This window comes from Macrobrachium nipponense, chromosome 33 (genome assembly GCF_015104395.2).
Source record: "Macrobrachium nipponense isolate FS-2020 chromosome 33, ASM1510439v2, whole genome shotgun sequence".
NCBI classification, from domain to species: Eukaryota; Metazoa; Arthropoda; class Malacostraca; order Decapoda; family Palaemonidae; genus Macrobrachium; species Macrobrachium nipponense.
In genome coordinates, this window is record NC_087219.1 from 49,843,761 (window position 1) to 49,868,006 (window position 24,246).

The 24,246-nt window shown below is 43.5% G+C and overlaps 1 protein-coding gene across 2 annotated transcripts in view; it reads left to right on the plus strand.

Moving 5' to 3' along the window:
* Nucleotides 1–24,246, plus strand: part of LOC135203163 (transmembrane protein 192-like) — a 98,125-nt gene that overhangs the window by 58,489 nt on the left and 15,390 nt on the right. For both annotated transcript variants that reach the window (XM_064232850.1, XM_064232851.1), the window contains exon 6: nucleotides 18,065–18,164. In XM_064232850.1, the coding sequence (XP_064088920.1) occupies nucleotides 18,065–18,164 (100 nt within the window). The remainder of the gene's footprint in view (nucleotides 1–18,064; nucleotides 18,165–24,246) is intronic.

Below are 24,246 nucleotides of genomic sequence, written 5' to 3' on the forward strand. Positions count from 1 at the left end.
AGAGGGCTACAAATTATGTTGATCATCTATCCTCCAATCATCAAACATACCATCAAGTTGCAGCCATCTAACCTCAGTAGTTGTTATTTTATTCGAGGTTAAAGTTAGCCATGATTCATGCATCTGGCACCACAACATCATGGGCTACTATCGAGGCCACCGAGAGAGGAGGCCTGTTTGCTGTTTTGTGCTGCCAGACGAAAGAAATGTAAACAAAACCTCACCAAAGTCAACCATTTTTTGGTTTGTTAGTTATTAATTGACTTATTTTTCTTGTCTGCACTAATTAGTGTACACCAAATAATACTCACTCAAAACACAATTTGTTCATGAAACTTACCTGTCAGATATATATATAGCTGTATTTTCTGAAGTCCGACAGAATTTTAAAAACTTCCGACACACGCAGTGGTCGGCCAGGTGGTTAGTACCCCTTCCCGCCGCTGGGAGGCGGGTATCAGGAACCATTCCCATTTTCTATTCATAATTTTTATTTCCACTGTCCCCTGAGGGGAGGTGGGTGGGTACTTGATTATATATATCTGCCAGGTAAGTATGAACAAACTTTATTGTATCATAACAATATCATGTTATGAGATTAATATAAAATACTGAACAAAAACAATTTATTTAGATACAATACAGTGTACTGTGTATGCCAAAGAACTAACATATTTATTGTAATTAAAGAAATATTTAGAAATAGTCAAATTGCAAGATGGCATAAAAAACCATGATTCATTCTACTATGTGTGAATGAAATGATTATCTGGTAGTTAAATTTTCTAACTTTCTTTTTATAGTCAAGATTTTGTTGGCTACAATATAGCTAATTTTCTTAGTAACAACAATTATTCAATAAATTGCTAGTAGGCTACAATATAGTTAATTTTTTTAGGAACAACAATTATTCAATGAATTGCTAGTAGAAACTCATATTAATTTTTCTATGTTTTTCTGTACTATAACCTTCATTACTTATTGAGCAGCATATTTATTATTTAACCTTTGAAACTTTTACATTCATGATTGACCACCAAATGTAAAATGTTGACATTCTGCATCCTGAATAAAAAGGCACAGTGATTTTTTCCAAGAGTTTGTAAAGCTTGAATGAGATACTCATTGAATATTTGTAAAACTAAATGAACATTTTGTTTCTCAGAGGTGTAGGGAGATAAAGCTTTTAATGGCAGTTTATATGAATGTTCAAAGAGTAAAAATCTACATATGTATATCATGAAGTTCTTCAAAGGGCTGAATGGTGCATAATGAATTTAGTTTTCCAAATTATTTATATCAAAAGAGAACTGAGGGAACTTCATTGTTTTATTTATAACTTTCTTGTCAAGCCAATTATTCTTGATACATTTTAGCAAATTTACTAAAACATACATGATAAAAGGGGTTTGTTACTCTTGAAAAGGTGGGGGGGGGTTATATACTGGCAAAATAGGACATAGCTTTCCTAATGATAGCATTATGATGTTACAATGCAAAACATGGTGAAACCTGTTTTTTCTAAGCATACAATTACTTTCTTCAGTGTGGAGAACATCAGCTTTTTTGCTTTTAGTGTTAATTTGTACAACTTACTATTTGAATATAGACTTTAATGTATGACACTTACCTGGCAGGTATATATATAGCTATATTCTCTGTTCCACCTGGCAGAAATTTTCAAAACTCGCGGCAAACGCTAGTAACCTATTAGTAGTTCAGGCAACCACACCCCGTACCCCACCGTGGCGCTAGCGGCTAGGAACCGTTTCCCAATTGGGGCCAGATTTTCTCTGCCAGCCGAACCGGCAACATTGTTGGTGGTTCCCTGCTAGGATTTTCATTCTCGTTGCTGACTTTTCATGGATCTTTGGTATTGTACTCGGAAACGTTAGCTTGGCATTCGCTTTGGATTGTTCTTTAAAGATGTCTGATACTGGAAGTATGTTTAGAGTTTGTGTAAAAGAGGGGTGTAAGGTAAGGTTGCCGAAAGCTTCGGTCGACCCTCATACCATTTGTAAGAAGTGTAGAGAGAATGTGTGTACTTGGGAGAATAGGTGCTTTGAATGTGAGAATTTATCAGAGAAGGAATGGAAGATATTTATGAAATATGTTGAGAGACTTGAGAAAGATCGTGTAAGGAGATCTGTTTCTCGTAGTGAGAAGTCGAATTCTTCTAGTAAAAGGAGTGAATGTATTTCCTCTCCAGCTCCTTCCTAACGTAGAATTGGTAGTTCCTTCTCCCCAGGTATCTCCTGCTCCGCCGCTGTATCGGAGGCGGCGAACGATACACATATTGTGAAGGTGTTTGCTGCCCTTGCGTCCATGGGCGACCAGATACAGCGACTTACGGATAAAGTTAGTGCTTTTGATGTCAGTGAAAGTGTAGTGGAGGGGGCGTCTGATCGTCTCTCTCGTGCTCCTAGACCTAGACCTCTGTCAAGCTCCCAGACCCAAGGGAGAAGGCATGTCGACAGTCGAAGGGAGGCGAGAGAGGTTTTGTCGCGGTCAGGCGTCCCTTCGAACAGTCCTGTTGCAAGTTCCCAGGCTGTTGCAGTTCGCCGCAGAAAAGGCGTAACTGGGAAGTTTGCGTCCTCGGATGGTTCGACTTCCGAGCGGGGAAGTCGGTATGCAGTTGTGTCTCGCCCCCTCAAGAGGACTTTCAGGACGTCAACGGCTCTCGAGAGACATGCTCAAGATCGTGAGGCTTGGAGTAGTCCTGAGGTGTTGTCCTCCTCGGAAGACGGGGACGCAGTTCCGATCAAGAGGAAAAGGATTTTTCGTTCTAAAGAGGACTCAGGGCGCACTGGCGCTATACGTCCTTCTCGTCCTTGGATTTCGATGAGAGACTCTCCTCCATCTTCTTGTGTATCTTCCCCTCGTCTTTCTCCGTCGGGTAGAGTACAAGATCGCTCTCCGTTACGTCGCAGTCCCGCTCGTAATCTTCCCTCCTTCGTCCTCTACCATTTTCAGGAAGATAGTACGAAGGGTTTCTTAAGGGAAATGCAGTCCAAGCTGGCAGTTCTTGTGAAGTCTTGGGATGCGCCTGGGCAGGCATCTTCGAGGCGGAAGGACGATTTCCTTCCCGTTAAGTCTTCTAAGAGGGAAGACAAGGACGCGTTCGCCGAGGACTCAGGGCGCACTGGCGCTACGAGGACAGGCGATCGCTTGGTTATTCAGGACGCAGGACGCAGGGAAGGAAGGAAAATGATAAAATAGTTTCGGAAGAAGCAGGACGCAAACGTCAGGACTCGGGATCAATTGTGGACGCAAGACGCAGGCGACAGGAAGCAGACGTGTCTACGATGGACGCAGGACGCAGGCGCAGGACATCGAGAGGCGGCAGGACGCCGATTCCTCGTTAGCCGCAGGACGCAGGCGGCAGGACGTTATTCCTTCAGCGAAGCGTCAACACGACAATGATTTACAAGACATTTCTTCAGCAGAAGAGGAATTGGAAGTAGTTGAGGAAAAGAATACGGAACCTTCTTCAGATTATAAGGTTCTGACTTCACGTCTTCTTTCTGTTTTTGAAGGGGAATTCAAACTGACCAGCTCCGTTATCCTCCCTTAGCACAATTTTCCAAGACTAGGACTACAAAGAAGTCCTCTTTCCTTAAGATGACTCTGTCAATTTCGGCGAAGAAGGCCCTTCAACGTGAATGAATGGACTGGATGGATGGAAGAAAGAAGCGGGAAAATACTCTTTTGTTTTTCCTCCAGCTAAGTTAGCATCGAAGTCAGGAGTATGGTACGCTACTGGAGAAAGTCTAGGCCTGGGAGTACCTGCCTCTTCCCAGGGGGACTTCTCCAGTATAGTAGACAGCTCACGCAGACAGGCGTTACAGTCTGCTAAGGTCTGGTGGACGTCTTCAGAGTTTGACCATCTTTGTAAAGGGATTTTTAGGACTTTCGAAGTCTTCAATTTCCTGGATTGGTCTTTGGGAGCACTGGCGAACTCCCTAGAAGAAGAGGATTCGCAGGATATAGAAACAGCTAAGAGCATTATGTCCTGCATGGACAAGGCTCTGAGAGACGGAACGAATGAACTGGCAGGAGTACTAAAGAAGAGATCGCTGTTGTGTTCTTTCGTTTCAAAAGGAGTTTCTAACTCTCAGAAATCGGAGTTGCTGTTCTCTCCCCTTTCGAAACAGCTGTTTCCTTCAGAGGTGATTAGGGATATAGCTCTCTCCCTTTCTCAGAAGGCCACTCAAGATCTTCTCTCGTCTTCAGTTAGGAAGTTCTTACCATCCAAGTTGGTTAAGAAAACTTCAAAGGATACTAAGCCTTCGCAACAGCCCTTTCGAGGCAGAACATTCGCTCGACCCGCCTTTAGGGGTAAGAGAGTACCCACTAAAAGAGGAGCCAAGACCACCTCTAAAGAATGAGATTTCAGTCTTCCAGACGACAGTGGGAGCCAGACTTCAAGGTTTTTGGGAAGTTTGGCAGAACATGAAGGCAGATCCCTGGGCTGTCAACGTAGCTCGGGAAGGGTACAAGATGTTGCGAGAGGAGGTCTCTTCAAGAAAGGAATCTTTCTTGAAGAGACCTCCTCTCGCAACATCTCCGAGAGCCCTCGGGGCAAATTACAACGATTTAGTGAAGAAAGCGGCTCTGTGGGAGCAAGTAGCTCCATGCTAGAGAAAGGAGCCATAGAGCCCTGTTCTGGATCACGAATCTCCGGGATTTTACAACCGGTTGTTCCTGGTTGCAAAGTCCTCGGGAGGTTGGAGGCCAGTTCTGGACGTGAGTCAACTGAATCTTTTCGTAGAAAAGACCAAGTTCACTATTAGGAAAAGACGAACGATTCAGGTACTGGCAGCGGCTACGTCCAGGGGACTGGATGGTGACCCTGGACTTACAAGACGCATACTTTCATATTCCGATTCATCCAGGAAGCAGGAAGTATTTAAGGTTTGTGATTCAGGACAGGGTCTTTCAGTTCAAGGCCCTGTGCTTCGGCCTTTGCACAGCCCCCCAAGTGTTCACGAGGATGATGTCCAATGTGGCGAGATGGTTGCATTTAAGAGGGATCAGAGTGTCTTTTTATCTGGACGACTGGTTGATAAAATCCCAATCAAGAAGTCAATGTCTGGAGGACTTGAATCAAACATTGAACTTAGCAAAAGACCTAGGTCTGGTAGTAAATATGGGAAAGTCTCAATTGGATCCCCAACAACAGATAGTTTATTTGGGGATTCAGATATCGTCAGTGACTTTTCGGGCTTTTCCGTCCCCCGAAAGGCAAGCCCAATGCATTCGGAAGGTGCAGGACTTTCTAAAGAAGGACCGATGCTCAGCAAGAGAGTGGATGAGTCTACTGGGCACACTCTCTTCGCTAGAGAGGTTCATTTCGTTAGGAAGACTGCACATGAGACCTCTACAGTTTTTCCTGAAGGATTCATGGCCAAGAAAATTGCAACCGGATTCCTTCCAGTTTCTAATTCCTGCCGAAGTAAAGGAGGAATTAAAGTGGTGGCTAACTCCAGGCAGGTTAGCAAGAGGGATGTCGCTTCAGCAGAAGAGCCCAGACCTCGTCTTGTTTTCCGACGCGTCGGACGCGGGTTGGGGAGCGACATTAGGCCTCAAGAGGTGTCGGGACTTTGGAGCAAGAAAGAAACAAGTTGGCACATAAACAGGAAGGAACTGATGGCAATTTTCTTGGCCTTGAAGCACTTCAGAGAGTTGATTCGAGACAAGACAGTGCAGATCAACTCGGACAACACCACGGCTCTGGCATACATCCGCAAACAAGGAGGGACTCATTCTTTTCCCCTTTACAGTCTGGCAAAGGAAGTTCTGCTTTGGGCGGAAGAGGAAAGGGTCGTGCTACTCACCAGGTTTATACAAGGAGAGAAAAATGTGAGTGCGGACCTGTTGAGCAGAAGAGAACAACTTCTCTCGACGGAGTGGACGTTGCACATGGAGGTTTGCCAGAGCCTGTGGAAGTTGTGGGGCCGTCCGGTAGTAGATCTGTTTGCGACAGCCAGAACAAAAAGGTTACCAACCTATTGCTCTCCGGTTCCAGACCAGGAAGCAGTGGCGGTCGACGCATTCCTGATGGATTGGACAAACTTAGATGTGTACGCTTTTCCTCCGTTCAAGATACTGGGGAAAGTGATGAAGAAGTTCAGGGAGAGCCAAGGGACGAGGATGACCTTAATAGCCCCGTTTTGGCCGGCCCAAAGTTTGGTTCACAGAGGTACTGGAATGGACAATAGATACGCCAAGGACTCTTCCGCTAAGAGTAGATTTACTCAGACAACCCCACTTCGACAGGTTTCACAAGAATACCCTCGCTCTGGGTCTGACTGCGTTCAGACATATCGAAAGGTCTTGTCAGAGCGAGGGATATTCTAGAGAGGTGGCCAGGGCAGTGGCTAGAGCCAGAAGAAATTCAACAATCACAGTTATATCAGTCGAAGTTCGGGAGAATTTCCAGAAGTGGTGTAAGAACAGGAAAGTGCTTCATCCAGTACCTCTGTGACCCAAATCGCAGATTTCCTTCTATACTTGAGGAAGGAATTGGGCTTGTCAGTTTCGACAATCAAAGGTTATAAGAGTATGCTAACCTCAGTGTTTAGACACAGAGGTCTAGACATCTCGAATAACTTAGACCTTAGAGATCTGATTAGGTCATTTGGTACGAAGAAACAACCACAATGCAGGCCACCTGCTTGGAACCTCGATGTGGTCCTGAAGTATTTAACTTCTAGCAAATTCGAGCCTTTAGAGAAATCCTCTCTGAGAGATGTTGCTAAGAAAACTATCTTTTTAGTAGCTTTGGCAACCGCTAAAAGAGCTAGTGAGCTTCAGGCTATATCGAAGAAGGTGGGATGGAGACATGGCAACGCAGTGTGTTCATTCCAAGAAGGTTTCTTGGCCAAGAATGAGAATCCAGCTAATCCTTGGCCAAGATCCTTTGAAGTTTTGGGTCTGTCTGAGTTAGTGGGTCACGAGCAAGAAAGAGTTCTCTGCCCAGTGAGAGCATTGCGGTTTTATATGGAAAGAACAAGAGATATCAGAGGGAATTCTGACGCTCTGTGGTGTTCAGTTAAAGACCCCAGTAGACCCATGACGAAGAACGCTCTAGCCTTCTTCATGAGAGAGTTAATTAGAGAAGCTCATATGTTGTGTCAAGAGCAGAGCTTTGGTATTTTGAAAGTGAAGGCTCATGAAGTCAGGGCAGTTGCGACTTCATTAGCTTTTAAAAGAATTTAGCCCTCAAGGAAATTATTGAATCCACATATTGGAGAACTAATTCAATATTTGCGTCTCATTATCTTAGAGATGTTCAGACAACCTTTGATAATTGTCAGACGCTAGGTCCATACGTGTCCTCTGGTACAGTATTGGGCAAAAGGAGTTACTACCCCATAACCTTCTTTTAAGCTAGTTGATTTTATTAGGTGATGGTGTTTGTGTTTTTGGTCGTCTGAGAAAAGTGTTCGGTACTTTTATCAGTCTTGTTAGTATTATCTGGTGATGGTGTGTGTGTAGTTCAGGTAAATGATCTATGACTAGCTTGAATGCCGTGGCATAAGAGGGCTGTACGGTTCTGTCAACACATTGGTCACGTCCAGTTGTCAGTTCCAGTCTTAGCTTCTTCAACATACAGGACACTTCCTTGTTGAGAGCTACTAAGGTTTAAGCAGGCTTAGAGCAAGGACCTATGAAGTCAGCTACCTTAGCAGGTAAGGAACCTAGAGTTTTTAATAATATTTTAATAATATTTTTATACTCTAATAATGTTGCTGTCTTTGACCCACCTCCAAATGTGTCAATCAGCTATATATGTACCTGCCAGGTAAGTGTCATACATTAAAATGAAGTTTTTATGTTAAAACAAAGTTTAATGTATACTTACCTGGCAGGTATATATAATTTAATTCCCACCCGCCTCCCCTCAGGAGACAGGGTTCAGAGAAAATCTGGCCCAATTGGGAACGGTTCCTAGCGCTAGCGCCACGGTAACGGGGTGGTGGTTGCCTGAACTACTAATAGGTTACTAGCGTTTGCCGCGAGTTTTGAAAATTTCTGCCAGGTGGAACAGAGAATATAGCTATATATATACCTGCCAGGTAAGTATACATTAAACTTTGTTTTAACATAAAAACTTCATTTTACCTGTTCAACATAAAATCAAATGCATTTGTTGCAGCTTCACTTCTGTCAAAGGCTGAACCAACAATAGTTTTGCCTTTATAATGAAAATATGGTTTTAAGTGAGTTTCATCCACCATCATTATCACTAATTTGTCATTGGGTAGTAATGATTTACATTTACTCTTAATGTACATCCAAAAATTTGAGTCATGTTGTTCTGAAGCCTGGCAGATCTGTTTGGAAAAACTCTCCTGATGGTACAGTAACTTTAAGGGGAACTACAATTAACAAAAACACAATATTACCAGCTTTGATAAATAATGAAATTTATTCAGTCATTAACCCTCTCGTGATCTGATGACGCATAGCGTGTCAATAAAATTTTTCCATAAGTGCACAGATGACGCGCTGGGTGCGTCATATGTGTTATTTTCGGGAAAAATTCACGGAAAAAAATGTGTCAATCATAGAAAATGTAGTTGACGCCATTGGGTCGACAGATGATGAATCTTGAAGAAAACGCAAACCCGACACCGCTAGCTTACTTAGCTACGATACAAAACGTCAACATAAGTAGGCTGGAAAATCTCAAAATTGCACTCTAAACAATTTGCCTTTTTTAATTAATTACAGCTCATTAGCAAACACATTTATAGCAAAATTATTGCTTCCATGTAAAAGATCAAACATTAGGTCTAGAACAAACTCCCAAACCTAATTGTTATTTTGTTCATGAATCTTACCTGCCAGATATATATATAGCTGTATTCTCCGAAGTCCGACAGAATTTCAAAACTCCCGGCACGCAGTGGTCGGCCAGGTGGTAGTACCCATTCCCGCCGCTGGGAGGCGGGCGTAAGGAACCATTCCCATTTTCTGTCAGATATTTTCTGTCGCCGGTGCAGACAACAAGTGTTTTCTGCACCTCCGTCATTGGATTTTGGAACTCTTTTGGTCACTTGAGTATCCCGATTGATTTTTGGTTATTTGATTAGGATCGGTGGTTAGGCATACGCTAATTGTGGATTGTTTTTATTTTGGCTTGATTTTTCCTTAAACTTACGATGTCTGGATCTAGTTCGACTAGGCCAGAGTATGTTGTGTGGAAGAATGCAAGGTTAGGCTACCGAAAACTTCGGTAGACCCTCATACAGTGTGCGCGAATTGTAGGAAACATGTTTGTATGTTTGATGAGCGCTGCAACGAGTGTGAAAATATGTCTGATTCTGCGTGGAAGGCTTATGAATCATAGGTACGTAAACTAGAACGTGATAGTGTAAGGAGGTCTTCCTCCAGGCGTGTAACACAAGTTACCCGTCCAGTAGAATTTATCCCTCCAAAGACCTGTGATGCCTTCGGGCCCTACAATAGTGTCTTTGGAGGGTAATACCCTATCTGTGATTCTTAAATCTTTGCGTAGCCTGGAATCATGTTTGCATTGGAAAGTTATAGTATTGGTAGTGAAGTATTGTGATAATGCCATGAGTGTTCATTCTATCGCGTAAGCGTATAATTTTCTCATTGACAAAACACTACCGCGTGATGGCTCTCCCTACCTCGGTGAGGCAGAATGTAGTAGGGAGGTAGCTGTCCAAGTGTCTAAAATACTCTAACGTTTGTTCATAAACTTACCAGTCAGATATATGTATATATATATCTGCCGGGTTAAGGTGAACAAGCGATGTTGTATCATAGTAATATTATTTTTGCCCTTACGTCATATTACTATCAAACGGTTGTATGGTTCAAGTTATATACTCATACCATAGTTACCTCCTACGGAGGACAACCGAGAGTGCGATTATTCTTATTACATTTAATCGGTTCTCCCTGCAACTATTCAGGGGTTGCCGTTTCCCTATTTTTAAACATTTAAGGTATTGTTATGACAATACCAAGTTAGCCTTTTATATTTAGCAATTCAGTTTCGCTTAAATATACCAGTTTGATGGATTTTGGTTTCTGCTCTATAATGATAGTAAACCTATTCATTCGTAGAATGGTGTAGGTGGCAACTCAGGCAGAGCAGTGCGAGAACGACGAACGTTCTCTGAGTCTGCTGTCACTAAGGCGTATTGCCAGTGCTCAGTTCCATCTGATTGTCTGCCATGCGCATTAGGTTACGTCTCTCTCTCTCCTGCGGGATTGACGGACTAACTGTATTTCTACCCTACAATCACTGGCCTTAGCCTCGGGTTGAGGGGAATTCTAGCATACATGGCTGAACATCTTCACTTTGCAAGAGATAAAAAAAATTAATATATATATATATATATATATATATATATATATATATATATATATATTATGTGTATGTAGTATGTGTATATATGTATGTAATATATGTATATATATATATATATATATATATATATATATATATATATATATATATATATATATATATATATATATATATATATATATAATAGTATATATATATATATATATATATATATATATATATATATATATATATATATATATATATATATATATATATATATGTGTAAATGTATGTGTGTGTGTGTATATATATATATATATGTATTAGACCTTTTTCGGTTCTGTTTACCGCATGGTAACAGAATTCTGTCCGAGTCTACAGCGGCATAGCACACATGATTTCCCTCGAAACAAGAATGATGTGCAAGAGATGCAGTCAATTAGCTCGCCGAGACGTCCCTTGCTCGATTATGAAATGGACTCCTTCCGTTGCCAAAAATACGACAGCGCCGAGCGCGACGCTCGGCAGGACGCTTGGATGGACGCACGACGTAATGCTTCTTCAGACATTCGCCGAGAATCAGAGAATAGTAATGGATCTCAGGAAGGAGACTTTTAGGAAGAAACAAATGAACAATCTTCTACAGTGTCTTCAAATTACTCCTGTTTTAAGTGAAACGCAGCCTTATTAGGGAAGGAAACATGCTCGGTGAGGGAATGAATGAATTGCAGGGGACCATTTCCTCGCTGGAGAAGTTTGTTTTCCCTGAATAGACTGAAATTCACACCTCTCCAGTTTTTCCTGCAGAAAACTGGAATAGCATAGATGATCTAGAAATGATTCTGAACATTCTCTCATAGTCAAGATTCGTCTACAGGTGATGTCATGGCTCATAATCTCATAGAATTTTGAATCTTGCAAAGATTACTTTAGTCTTCAGAGACGTCCTCCCCGCGCAGGAGTTGGAACTCTCGGAGGGTCTCGCTCCCTCTGAGGAGAACGAAGACGCTATAGGTCGCACAGGCGGCCGTCGTCTTTGGTTCCTCGGAGGGGAACGCTTCTCGTCCGTTAGCTGCTCCTGCTTTGCAGTCGTCTCCTGGGCAATTGGAAGACTTTCCGCAGTAAAAGAGAGCTAAGATGTATGATGTATGGTCTCAGGGAGGGGGACGCTTCACGTCCTCTCTCTTTTCTACTGTGTTGCGATCTTCACCGGAGAGGACGTCTTCCGATGAGTATGCTTTTGAGCGCTTCGGTCGCTCCTAAGATATATCCTTGGCGGTCCATGTGAGAAGGAGGGCTTCCCCTCGCCCATCGTCTTCTCAAAGGATCAGCCTTTTGCCTGAGAAGGAATGTTCTCCATCGAAAAGGATGATTGTGTCTTTGCAACAACAACTTGTTTCGTTGATTGCAGTGAGAAAGGCAAAGCCACATCGCGAGAGGAAGGATGATAGGCTGCCAATCAAGAGTCCAGGCAGTCCCTTCTCCTTCTCGTTCCGCTCTTTCGCCAGTTGCCTTGCTCTCTAGATTTCATGCAGCTCTCCAGAGGTTGTCTAGAGAGCACGGTTACCATCTTCCCGAACGTGTGTCAGTTGAGAAGAAGAAGAGGTCTTGGTTCGATGGCTTCGAGCCTCTTTTGAAGAATAGTTTCAGCCAGCGGCCCCTCAGTCTCCTCCTTCGCAATTGTTATCTTCGAAGGACGACTGGCTCATTCATGCCTCCACTCAAACGCGGTGTCTGAAGGATTTTCAAACAACTTAATCGTTGGTGAAGTCCCTGGAACTACTGGTGAATTTCGAAAAGTCACATCTGATCCCAACCCAATCCATCGTGTATCTGGGGATTCAGATGGATTCAGTGGCTTTTCGAGCTTTTCCGTCCCAGGGACGTCAGCAGCAAGGCTTAGACAAAGTGTTAGCCTTCCTAAGGAAAGATTCGTGCTCGGTGAGGGAATGGATGAGTCTAACTGGGGACCATTTCCTCGCTGGAGAAGTTTGTTTCCTTGGGGAGACTGCACCTCAGACCGTTACAATTTTTTCTCAAGTACAATTGGAAAGAAAACAAGAATCTACACATGATCTTGGAAATTTCAGGAGAGGTAAAACATCACTTGAAATGTTGGCTAGATCCAGTGTAGCTGTCGGAGGGCGTGTCTCTCAAGCTTCAGAGCCCCGACCTAGTGTTGTTCGCCGACGCGTCCACCACGGGATGGGGAGCATCATTAGGGGGAAAGAAGTGGCAGGCACCCTGGAGAGGGGAACAGGTGTCCTGGCACATAAACCTAAAGGAAAGGGCAGCCATCTTTTTAGCTCTCCAGTTTTTCCAAGAAAAAGTCTCTCGTCGAATAGTCCAAGTCAACTCAGACAACACCACAGCTCTGGCGTACTTGAAAGAAGTAGGCGGAACACAGTCTCAGTCCCCTTTTTGCTCTGGCAAAGGAGATCTTGCTGTGGGCAAGGGCACTGGACGTCATGATCCTTACGAAGTTTGTAGCATGAGTAGAGAATGTCTGGGCAGATCTCCTCAGCAGACGAGGTCAACTTCTGCCAACCGAGTAGACTCTGCATCAGGAGGTATGCCAAGAGCTGTGGGGGTTATGGGGACGTCCGCTCGTGGATATCTTTGCGACGTCCAGAACGAAGAGGCTTCCACTGTACTGCTCCCCAGTACTCGACCCAGCTGCAGTGACGATAGACACACTTCTCTGGGACTGGACGGGGTGGATGGACCTGTACGCCTTTCCCCGTTCAAGATCTTAGGGGAAGTCATGAGAAAGTTTGCGGTGTCGGAAGGGACGAGAATGACTTTGTTCGCCCCGTTCTGGCCTGCGAGAGAGTGGTTCACAGAGGTCATGGCCTTTGCAGTAGACTTCCCGAGGACGCTTCCAGTAAGGACAGATCTACTCAGACAGCCCCACTTCGAGAGGTACCACAGAAGCCTCTTCGCTCTGAGTCTGACTGCATTCAGACTATCCAAAAGTTGGCCAGAGCGAGAGGCTTTTATACGTCAATGGCGAAAGCTATCGCCAGTGCAAGAAGAGCGTTTTCCAACGCAGTGTACAATCGAAGTGGATAGTCTTCAGGAGTTGGTGCAAGAAGAACGGCATTTTCCTCCACCACGACCTGTGAGCCAGATTGCTGACTTCCTTTTCTGAGAAGGGATCTAAAACTTGCAGTCTCTACAATCAAGGGTTATAAGAGTGTGCTTTTAGTTGTCTTTAGGCACAGAGGCCTGGACTTGGCCGACAACAGAGACCTTCACGATCTCTTGAGATCTTTCGAAACGATGAAGGTTCAACAACCCAAGTTGCCGTCTTGGAACTTGGATGTAGTTCTGAAGTTCCTCATGTCCAGTCCATTTCGAACCTATGCATGAAGTGCGAGCTTTTATGAATTCTTCTTGGTTCCATAACAATATGTCATAAAGGACATATGAGCTGTCACTTACGGGAGATGCAATTCTGTGTTGACCTCCCGTTACACGAAGGATGTCAATTCAACCTACAAGAGATCCTTTTCTCTTGGTTGTTCGTGTCTGCGGATACGTTGCTGGGATAGGGAGCCGACACTGATCCTTAACTAGTGAGTTAATTTTTAGTTTAACTCTTTTTAAAATTAAGCGCTAACCTCGTGTTAGGATCAGGTGATCGGGATCGGTGTTGTGCTCCTTAATTATGCTAATAGGCATAGGTTATATGGTCATATGAGTGGATTAGCACCCATTGACAAATGCCAGTTAGGCTTTTGCCGAGTAAGTGGATAAGACCCCATCGGCAAACCCACAAGAACTCTTACCCATAGGTCACATCCTCGCTGAGGCTCTTGAGACGAAGCAGACTCCTAAGCAATAGCTAGGAAGTCAATCCCTCCGTCGGAAAGATAGGAACCAAGGTTTATAAGAGGTCCTTCTGATAACTTGTGGTGGTTTGGCAGGAAGCCAAGGTTACCAGTGTCAAGAATGCTTTGGCTCTTTTCTTGAGGGGCACCATCAAGGAAGTGCATTCATCCTGTCAAGACAGTGATATGAAAGTGTTGAAGGTGAATGCGCATGGACTGAGGGCTATTTCTACGTCGGTAGCCTTCCAAAAGAACATGGCACTCAATGACATCTTGAATGCCACATTTTGGCGTAGTAATTCAGTGTTTGCCTCTCACTACCTTCGGGAGGTGAGGATTGCATACGAGAACTGCTACTCTTTGGGCCCATATGTCGCAGCAGACAATATATTGGGGACAGAGAGTAGCACTCTTCCTATCTTTTAGAAAATAATATGTTAGTTTGGACTTTTTAATTTTATTTATTTTTATTTTTTTATTTTTATTATGTTTATGTAGGTGTTTAGTTTTTTGTGGTCTTGGGTAGGCGCCTTAGGCGGACTTCCCTCCATTAGCCTTGGTTTTACGAAGTTTAACCAGATAGGCTAGGTCAGGTGGTAATGTTTTTGCTTCGCCCTCATAGTAGGGTAAAATGTTTTTGTCACAGTGTGGTCACGCCCCCATTGACAAATCATCTGGAGCGCACCAGCTACATAGGTCACGTCCTTGCTGGCACCTCCAGTGAAGCATTAACAGCATTCGGTGTCTAAACAACACCTATATGATCTGTCACATTGTGGTCACGCTCCCCATGACAGTTTATTAGAGCGCACCAGCTACACAGGTCACGTCCTTGCTGGCACCTCTAGGAATGCAGTACCGAAATTGGAGGTCTGTAATATAGGATCTAGTTGCATTGTGGTCACGCCCCCGTTGACAGATCCTCTAGAACTCAACAGCTTCACAGGTCACTACCTAGCTGGAGTCTCTAGTAAAGCAGAAGCAGACTTGGGTGACGGTACTCACGAAGTCAGCTATGCTAACAGTTAAGGAACCAAAATATCAATCATATATATGAAATTGTTTCCCAAAATCGAATCTGTCTCCCCCTTCCTCCAAAGGTGGGATTCAGCTATATATATACTATCTGGGAGGTAAGATTCATGAACAAAATGATATTGTTATGATACAATAAAGTTTGTTCATACTTACCTGGCAGATATATATATAGCTGTATTCTCCGAAGTCCGACAGAATTTCAAAACTCCCGGCACACGCAGTGGTCGGCCAGGTGGTAATACCCATTCCCGCCGCTGGGAGGCGGGCGTAAGGAACCATTCCCATTTTCTGTCAGATTTTTCTAGTGCCACTGTCTCCTGAGGGGAGGTGGGTGGGCACTTTGATTATATATATCTGCCAGGTAAGTATGAACAAACTTTATTGTATCATAACAATATCATATTTTTCATATTTCCAAAAATATCTATGATTTTTCTTAAATATAATATTCCTCACATCGATTTTATTATTTCTAAGCCTGGTAAAGATGTTCTGATTGCTTTAGGAAATAATTCAATCATTTGCCGATATAATAACACTAACCAGAAGTGCATATCAGTTATAATTCAGATATACCAAATTTTACCAAAAAACTTTTCCGTTCGAGTATTCTTTTTGGCCTGGTAGAAAAGGCGTGTACCTTACACCTTTATATTTTCGGCCTGTGCGCAAGAGGGTTAACTACAGCTGTTTAAATACAAACTTCAGCACAGGCAAGTGTTTGAATGACTGACCATCTAAAATTATTGCCAAAAATGAAATGACTAGTTTTATAACAGCAATGCTATTGCAGTGTTAGAAAGACATTCAGGAGTATCAGCTCTCTGGAGTTATTGAATATCTTCTTAATGATATTCATATCATGAGCCTTCGTAGGAATCTTGAAATCTCTAAGTGACGTACTTCAGCAACATGAAAAATGCATGTACTGTGCAGTTAGCCTTAACTGCAGGTAGGGCATTGTGGCATACAGTATGGTATTTCATTAATCTGTACTAAAGTTTTACCTGTGGAAGAAGAAACATGGTCTTTTAATATTTTTACTTGAATATATGATCTCTTTAAACCTAGTAATGCAATGAGGATAGGTTAGGTTACGTTATTGAAATTCCAATGTAGGCTCCTGTTTTGAATCTGTAACCTTTAGAATACTATGGCAGTCTAATTTCATGCACTTTAACCCATCTAGGCCCAAAAGGTTTGTCCCATACCTTTGACTACTGTCAGTGGTAACTTGCCTATTCCCCCATCATTATCCTGTGCTCAAGTTGCAATGAACCTATAACTTCGTAGGTTTACCCTTGTTAGGTTTACTTGTTTGATGTGTTTGCCCTTTCTTTGCTTGTTGATAACTTTTTATATGCTGCTTGGCTTACCTGGCTACTGCTACCATTATTAGTCTTGCCTATTATGACGTTTAAGTTGCTTTTTTCAAAGCTTTGCGAGTCCTGAACTGGGAGTTGTTTGACACAGGCTACTTTGGGAGTTGGACACAGGCTACACTGGGTGTTGTTTGACATAGGCTACATTAGGTGTTGTTTGGCATAGGCTACACTGGGAGTTCTTTGACTTAGGCTAGCCTATATTCAACTATTGTTAAGTCTTGGTTTACACGAATTCCTGCTAACATTCAATGTAGGGTAAACCCGTCTTTCTTTACATTACACCTGACCTTGTTGCTCACAACTCCTACCTAAAATGCAAATTTTATATTGCTATTGAAAGTCATCTTGAGATCTAGAGACAGAAGTCAAATACCTGTTGCAGTGAACTTATTGCTGAGTTTATCTGCTTACCGTAGGAAGTTTGTCCAGTAAAAGACACAAGATGCATCCATGGCACGCTACCTCATTATGCCATATAAGTTTGATGGTCCAGTTCATAAATAAAACAATGGAACCACGAAAAAAAAACTGTGTCCAAATGATGTACGGGAAGGAACCTGGAAGCTCAGGAATTAAGAGAGTGAGTCGACACGCACCACCTTCGGACTACCAGGGTCAACATCATCACATCATATCAAACAGGCCTTCTCTCTCGGTGGCCTTGATACTTTGGCCAACTGAGTTTCATACTGCATTATATGCTGTATAGAAAGCTCGATTGTGCTGAAGAACATCCGGCACTTATTTTTACTCATCTAATGTGGTTCATTAAATTTAGAGTCAGCTTTAGAACATAGGTATGTATTGATAAAAAATAACCATAAAAGCTTTAAAACTTTTCAAATAAAATGTGATGCATACCTTTTCAACTCTTATGGGCTGTACAAGTGAGTTGTTTCACAACCCTGAATATACATATAGTCTCACCACCTATATTACCTGCATTACTTTAGAGAAAACTGCAGTGGAACTAAACTGGAGGTCAAAGTCATTTGGTGTTTTTGTTATAGACTTATGGTGTGAAATCTACCTTTGTCAAATTTCTATACTTCCTAAATGCTTGCCTTTAAGATTTCTTAAGATGAATTTAGGTAGAGTTAAAGAAGTTTTACAACTTAGTGGGAAGAAACAATAAAGTAAAAGGCAAAAGTGAATGCATTTGCATTAAACCTACAGGGACTTATAAAAAACAGCTGGCCATTTATGAGGTCCATTCACCATTTGAACATATAGTAATGTTTTCTGATCATTATTCAAGCCTTGCAGTATATTCAGATCCTTTGTTGCAGATCTGAGATAAAAGTTGCAACTCAACTACTGTACATGCAATTTTCTGGGGTATGCAGACTGGGTATTGTTAATCTGTTTTAAATATGTAGTTATCTAAGAAATACCAAGCACACAAGACAGTAGATGTCAAGAATTTTCTTAAAAGTCTTTCCACTATTTTCAAAGAATTCACTTTTAACTTCCAGTTGAGGTTGTAAGATTCAATGGGGCTGGATTACCACCTGACACATTAGCTGAAGACCTTACATTCAGGTTCACACGTCCTGATTCGTATGTAGGAGTAAGGTAAGTGTGATTCACCTTTTTTCATCGTGATCCATGTCATTGTAATTTAGGGTAATGATACATAACAATTCACATTGGGTTTATAATTAGAATTTATTCTTGAATGAAATGAGAGTTGAAATTTGGAAATGGTAAGCTTAAAGAAATTGGATTGCTATGTAGTTAGAGACTGAGGAAGAATTATGAAGGTAAGAGATACCACCCTTTTGAAATAAAAAAAAAAGTTTTATTTTTTCGATTATTCAGCTGGGGCTTATTTATGATACAGGTTAGAGAAGATGAAATTGTGTTGTAGTAGTTTATTTTTTAATTTAAAAAGATGGCAGCAATTAACAATGAAAGAAGCTACTCTTTAAATTAAATTTTATATTTGACATTTGTTGCTAATATAAGTTTGGAAATTTACATACCACTACAGGTTATTAGTACCAAATTAGGTTAGAATAATTGGATAGTATCAAAGTTTATCCTAGTTGGGTATTTTATCAAAATTTTACCATCTGTTAAAGCCAAATTCAGTTGCTCTTTTAGTTCATAAAAATTCATTAGGCTGTAGGAAACCCACACTAAATAAAAAGAATTATTGAAGCAAATTTGACTGAAATTACTGTTACATGGGATTTGCAACAAAGCTACTCGTATGTCTTGAAATCTATCTTCATGTAATAAGAATTCAGTTTTATGCATGGACTTACCTGGCAGGTACATATATAGCTATATTCTCTATCGCACTGGCAGAATTTTCAAAACTCGCGCCAACCGCTAGTACACTGGTAGTTCAGGTGATCGCCACCCCGCTCCCGTGGCGCTGGTGCTCGGAACCATTCTCATTTTTGTCAAATTTTCTCTGCCAGCCGAACCGGCAACATCGTTGAAGGTTCTCTGATAGAATTTCCTGCTCGTTGTCTGACTTTTCGCTATTTGGATCTTGGTATCGTATTTGGAAAGTTAGATTGGCAATCGCAATTGTTATTTTGTTAATATGTCTGATTCAGGTAGTATGTTTCGAGTGTGTGTGAAAGAAGGCTGTAAGGTAAGACTGCCGAAAGCCTCGGTAGATCCCCATACTGTGTGTAAGAAGTGTCGAGATTTTGTGTGTACGTGGGAGAATAGGTGCAATGAGTGTGAGAGTTTGAATGAGAAAGAGTGGAAGGCTCTTGTCAAGTATGTGGAAAGATTGGAAAAAGATCGGATGAGAAGATCAGTATCTAGAAGTGAGAGATCGGGATCTTTGAGTAAGCCTTTGAATGAATCTATTTCTGTGTCTTCTCCAGCTCATTCACATGTAGATCTAGTAGCACCTTCCCCCCAGGTTTCTCCTGCGCCCGTTGCTGTATCTGAAGACACTTCTGACCCGCAGATTGTGAAAGTGTTCGCTGCCCTTGCTTCGATGGGTGATCAGATCAAGCGTTTAACGGACAAAGTGGAAGTGTTTAATGTTTGTGACAGTGTTGTGGAGGGGGCGCCTGATCGTCCCTCTCGTGCTCCTAGACCTAGACCTCTGTCAAGCTCCCAGACCCAAGGGAGAAGGCATGTCGACAGTCGAAGGGAGGCGAGAGGGGTTGTCTCACGATCAGTCGTCCCTTCAGGCAGTCCTGTTGTTACGTCCCAGGCTGCAGCAGTACGCCAGAGAAAAGGCGTTACTGGGAAGTGCTTGTATTCTTCCGATAGCTCGGCTTCAGGAAGGAATAGACGCTTTTTGGAAGAATCGCGTCCTCTCAAGAGATCGTATAAGCCGACATCGTCTCAGGATGAACGGATCTATGCTCAAGAGGGGTGGAGTAGCCCTGAGATTTTTTCATCGAGTGAAGATGAGGACGCAATCCCAGTCAAAAGGAAGAGGATTTTTCGTCCTAAAGAAGTCGTCCTTCGTTCTCCTGATAGAGAAGCTACTTCTTCTCGTTGGGTTCGCTCCCATGTCTCTTCTCCGTCTCGTGGACGTCAGGATTACTCTCCTCATCGTACCAGCCCCGTGAGCCCTCGTTCTCCTTTTTCTCATGGGTTTCGCAAGGAAGCGGATACTAAGGACGTTTTGAGAGAAATGCAAGAGAAGTTAGCCGTCCTGGTAAAGTCATGGGAAAGGACCGATCAACCGTCCTCTAGGCGTAAGGACGCATCTCTCCCAGTTAAGTCTTCCAAGAGGACGCAGGATATGTCGTTGCCTCCTCTTTCTCAGGCTCCCTTCTCTCGTAATCCAGGACGCAGTGGGCCTTCTAGGAGGGACGTTTCTCCGACAACGCAGGACGCAAGAGGAAGATTGATGGACGCTCGGTGGACGCGACTCTTGCAGTGGTTGCAGGACGCAGGCGGCAGGACGTTGACCCGTCTTCATCTCGACAAGACCGAGAAGGTTTTTGTAAGGACGCGAGCTCACATTCGCTCTCCAGACAAGCTTTGGAAAGGGATTCCGCAACTTTTTCTCATCAAGACCTCGGCTTCCAGGATGTTTCTTCAGCGGAGGAGGATTTTGCTGATTTGTTTTCGGAAGATGACAAGAATGTAGAAGCTGCATCCTCGGATTATAAGAGGCTAACTGATTGCCTCCTTTCTTTGTTTGAAGGGGATTTTCAACTGTCAGAGCCGTTATCTCCCCTTTCTCAATTTTCGAAGACTAAAGCTCCGAAGAAGTCTTCTTTCTTGAAAATGACACTTTCGATCACGGCTAAGAAAGCCCTTCAACGCATTAATGAATGGTTGAAGGAGAAGAGGGAAGCAGGGAAGACTTCATTCGCCTTTCCTCCAGCCAAGTTGGCTTCGAAGTCCGGAGTATGGTATGCTACGGGGGAAAGTCTTGGCCTGGGAGTTCCTGCCTCCTCCCAGGGGGACTTTTCCAATATTGTGGATAGCTCGCGTAGGCATGCCTTACATTCAGCCAAGGTGTGGTGGACTTCATCGGAGTTCGATCATTTGTTGAAGGGTATCTATCGAACGTTTGAAGTTTTCAATTTCCTCGATTGGTCTTTGGGGGCTCTGGTCGCACCCTGGAGATGGAAGAACCCTCGGATTTAGATTTACCTAGAAGTATTGTGTCTTGTATGGACAAAGCCTTGAGAGATGGAGCAAATGAACTTTCTTCCCTCTTTACAGCAGGGGTACTGAAGAAAAGGTCTCTTTTGTGCTCGTTCGCTGCTAAAGGAGTCTCGAACGCACAAAAGTCGGAGTTGATGTTCTCCCCACTTTCGGGACAACTTTTCCCATCGGAAGTTATTAAAGATATCGCTCTTTCCCTTACTCAGAAGGCTATCCAGGACCTTCTGACTTCTTCAATGAGGAAGTATTTACCGAACAAGGTGATGAAGAAGACACCAAAGGAATCAAGAACGACTCAACAGCCCTTTCGGGGTAAGACCTTTTCCCGCCCCTCCTTTAGAGGTAAAAGAGAGGTTCGAAAACCTCAACCAAGCAATGAGATGGAAGTCCTCCAGGCGTGTGTTGGGGCCAGACTCCAAGAGTTTTGGGAAGTCTGGCAAAGCAGGGGAGCAGATTCTTGGTCTGTAAGCGTAGCACGGGAAGGTTACAAGATCCCCTTCCTGAAGAAACCACCTTTTGCTACATCCCCGAGAGCCCTAGGGGCTCATAACATCGATTTAGAGAAGAGAGAGGCTCTATGGCAGCAAGTTGTCAGCATGCTAGAGAAAGGAGCCATAGAACCTGTTCTGGATCATGCTTCTCCAGGATTTTACAATCGACTTTTCCTGGTACCGAAATCTTCAGGAGGATGGAGGCCAGTACTGGATGTAAGCCATCTAAACTTGTTCGTAGAAAAGACCAAGTTTACGATGGAAACGAACAACTCGGTGCTGGCAGCAGTGCGTCCAGGGGACTGGATGGTGACCCTGGATCTTCAGGATGCGTACTTTCACATTCCGATTCATCCAAGGTCCAGGAAATATTTAAGGTTCGTGATCCAGGACAGGGTATATCAATTCAGGGCCCTTTGCTTCGGGCTTTGCACGGCCCCTCAAGTTTTTACAAGAATGATGGCGAACGTGGTGAAGTGGCTACATCTGTTAGGGGTCAGAGTTTCTCTCTATTTAGACGACTGGCTCATAAGAGCCCAGTCAAGACAACAATGTCTGGAGGACACGGATCTTACATTGGATTTAACAAGACAGTTGGGTCTGATGGTGAACCTGAAAAAGTCACATCTGATCCCCACACAGGAGCTAGTTTATTTGGGGATTCTGATATCCTCAGTGACTTTTCGGGCTTTTCCGTCCCCCGAAAGGCAAGTGATGTGCCTTCGGAAAGTGCAAGAATTCCTAGAGAAAGACCAATGCTTGGCGAGAGAGTGGATGAGCTTACTGGGGACGCTCTCTTCGCTAGAGCGGTTCATTTCTCTAGGAAGACTTCACATGAGGCCCTTACAGTTCTTTCTGAACGAAGTCTGGCCAAGGAAGTCGCAACCAGATTCCTTCCTGTTTCAAATTCCTTTCAAGATAAAGGAGGAATTGAAGTGGTGGCTAACTCCGGGAAGGTTAGCAGAGGGTACGTCGCTCCAGCAGAAGAACCCAGACCTAATATTATTTTCCGACGCTTCGGACGCAGGTTGGGGAGCGACGCTGGGCCCTCAAGAGGTGTCAGGGCTTTGGAGCAAGGAGGAAACGGCTTGGCACATAAACAGGAAGGAACTGATGGCGATTTTCTTGGCTTTGAAAGCGTTCAGAGTGTTGATCTGCGGCAAGGTGGTGCAGATCAATGCGGACAATACCACAGCTCTGGCGTACGTCCGCAAGCAAGGAGGGACTCATTCTTTAACTCTATGCAATTTGGCGAAGGAGATCCTTCTGTGGGCAGAGAGCGAGAACGTCACCCTGCTCACCAGGTTCATTCAAGGGGAGAAGAATGTCAGAGCCGACCTGTTGAGCAGGGAAGGACAAGTTCTTTCGACGGAGTGGATCCTACATCAAGAAGTATGCCAGAGTCTGTGGAATCTTTGGGGCAGCCCAGTGGTGGATCTTTTTGCTACCGCAGCGACGAAGAGGTTACCGAACTACTGCTCTCCAGTCCCAGACCCTCTTGCAGTCGCAGTAGATGCGTTCCTTCTAGACTGGACGGGTCTGGATGCGTACGCCTTCCCCCAGTTCAAGATTTTAGGAAGGGTAATGAAGAAATTCAGGGAGAGTCAAGGAGCAAGACTTACCCTCATAGCCCCCTACTGGCCGGCACAAACTTGGTTCACAGAGGTACTGGAATGGACAGTGGATTCTCCGAGAAGACTACCCGCAAGAGTAGATCTTCTCAAACAACCCCACTTCGACAGGTTCCACAAGAATACCCTCGCTCTGGGTCTGACTGCGTTCAGACTATCGAAAGACTTGTCAGAGCGAGGGGTTTTTCTAGAGAAGCAGCGAAGGCAGTGGCTAAAGCACGAAGAGCCTCGACTATTAAAGTGTACCAGTCGAAGTGGGAGAACTTCCGTAAGTGGTGCAAGAATCGGAAGATTTCTTCATCCAGTACCTCTGTGACCCAAATTGCAGATTTCCTTCTGTTTCTGAAGAAGGAATTAGGATTAGCTAATCAAACAATTAAGGGTTACAAAAGTATGTTGTCCTCGGTGTTTAGGCACAGAGGATTAGATCTGTCCAATGCCGCAGATCTTAGAGATCTTCTCAGGTCTTTTAATACGAAGAAAGATCGTCAATGCAGAGCTCCGTCTTGGAATCTTGATGTTGTCCTTAAGTTCTTAGGAACGGATAGGTTCGAACCTATGGGCAGTGCTTCTTTGAGGGATTTATCGAAGAAGACGATATTTTTGGTCGCCTTGGCTACAGCTAAAAGGATTAGTGAGCTTCAAGCCATTAACAAGCAAGTAGGCTGGAAGCACAACAAGGCGGTGTGTTCCTTCCAGGAAGATTTCTTGGCCAAAAATGAGAATCCTTCGCATCCTTGGCCAAGGTCCTTTGAGATTACAGGACTGGCCGATTTGGTGGGTCAAGAACAAGAAAGGGTGCTTTGTCTGGTAAGGGCCTTGCGTTTTTATGTAGAAAGGACAAGAAGTATTAGAGGGCCCTCAGGATCCCTCTGGTGTTCTGTGAAAGACCCTACCAGACCAATGACAAAAAATGCCATGGCCTTTTTC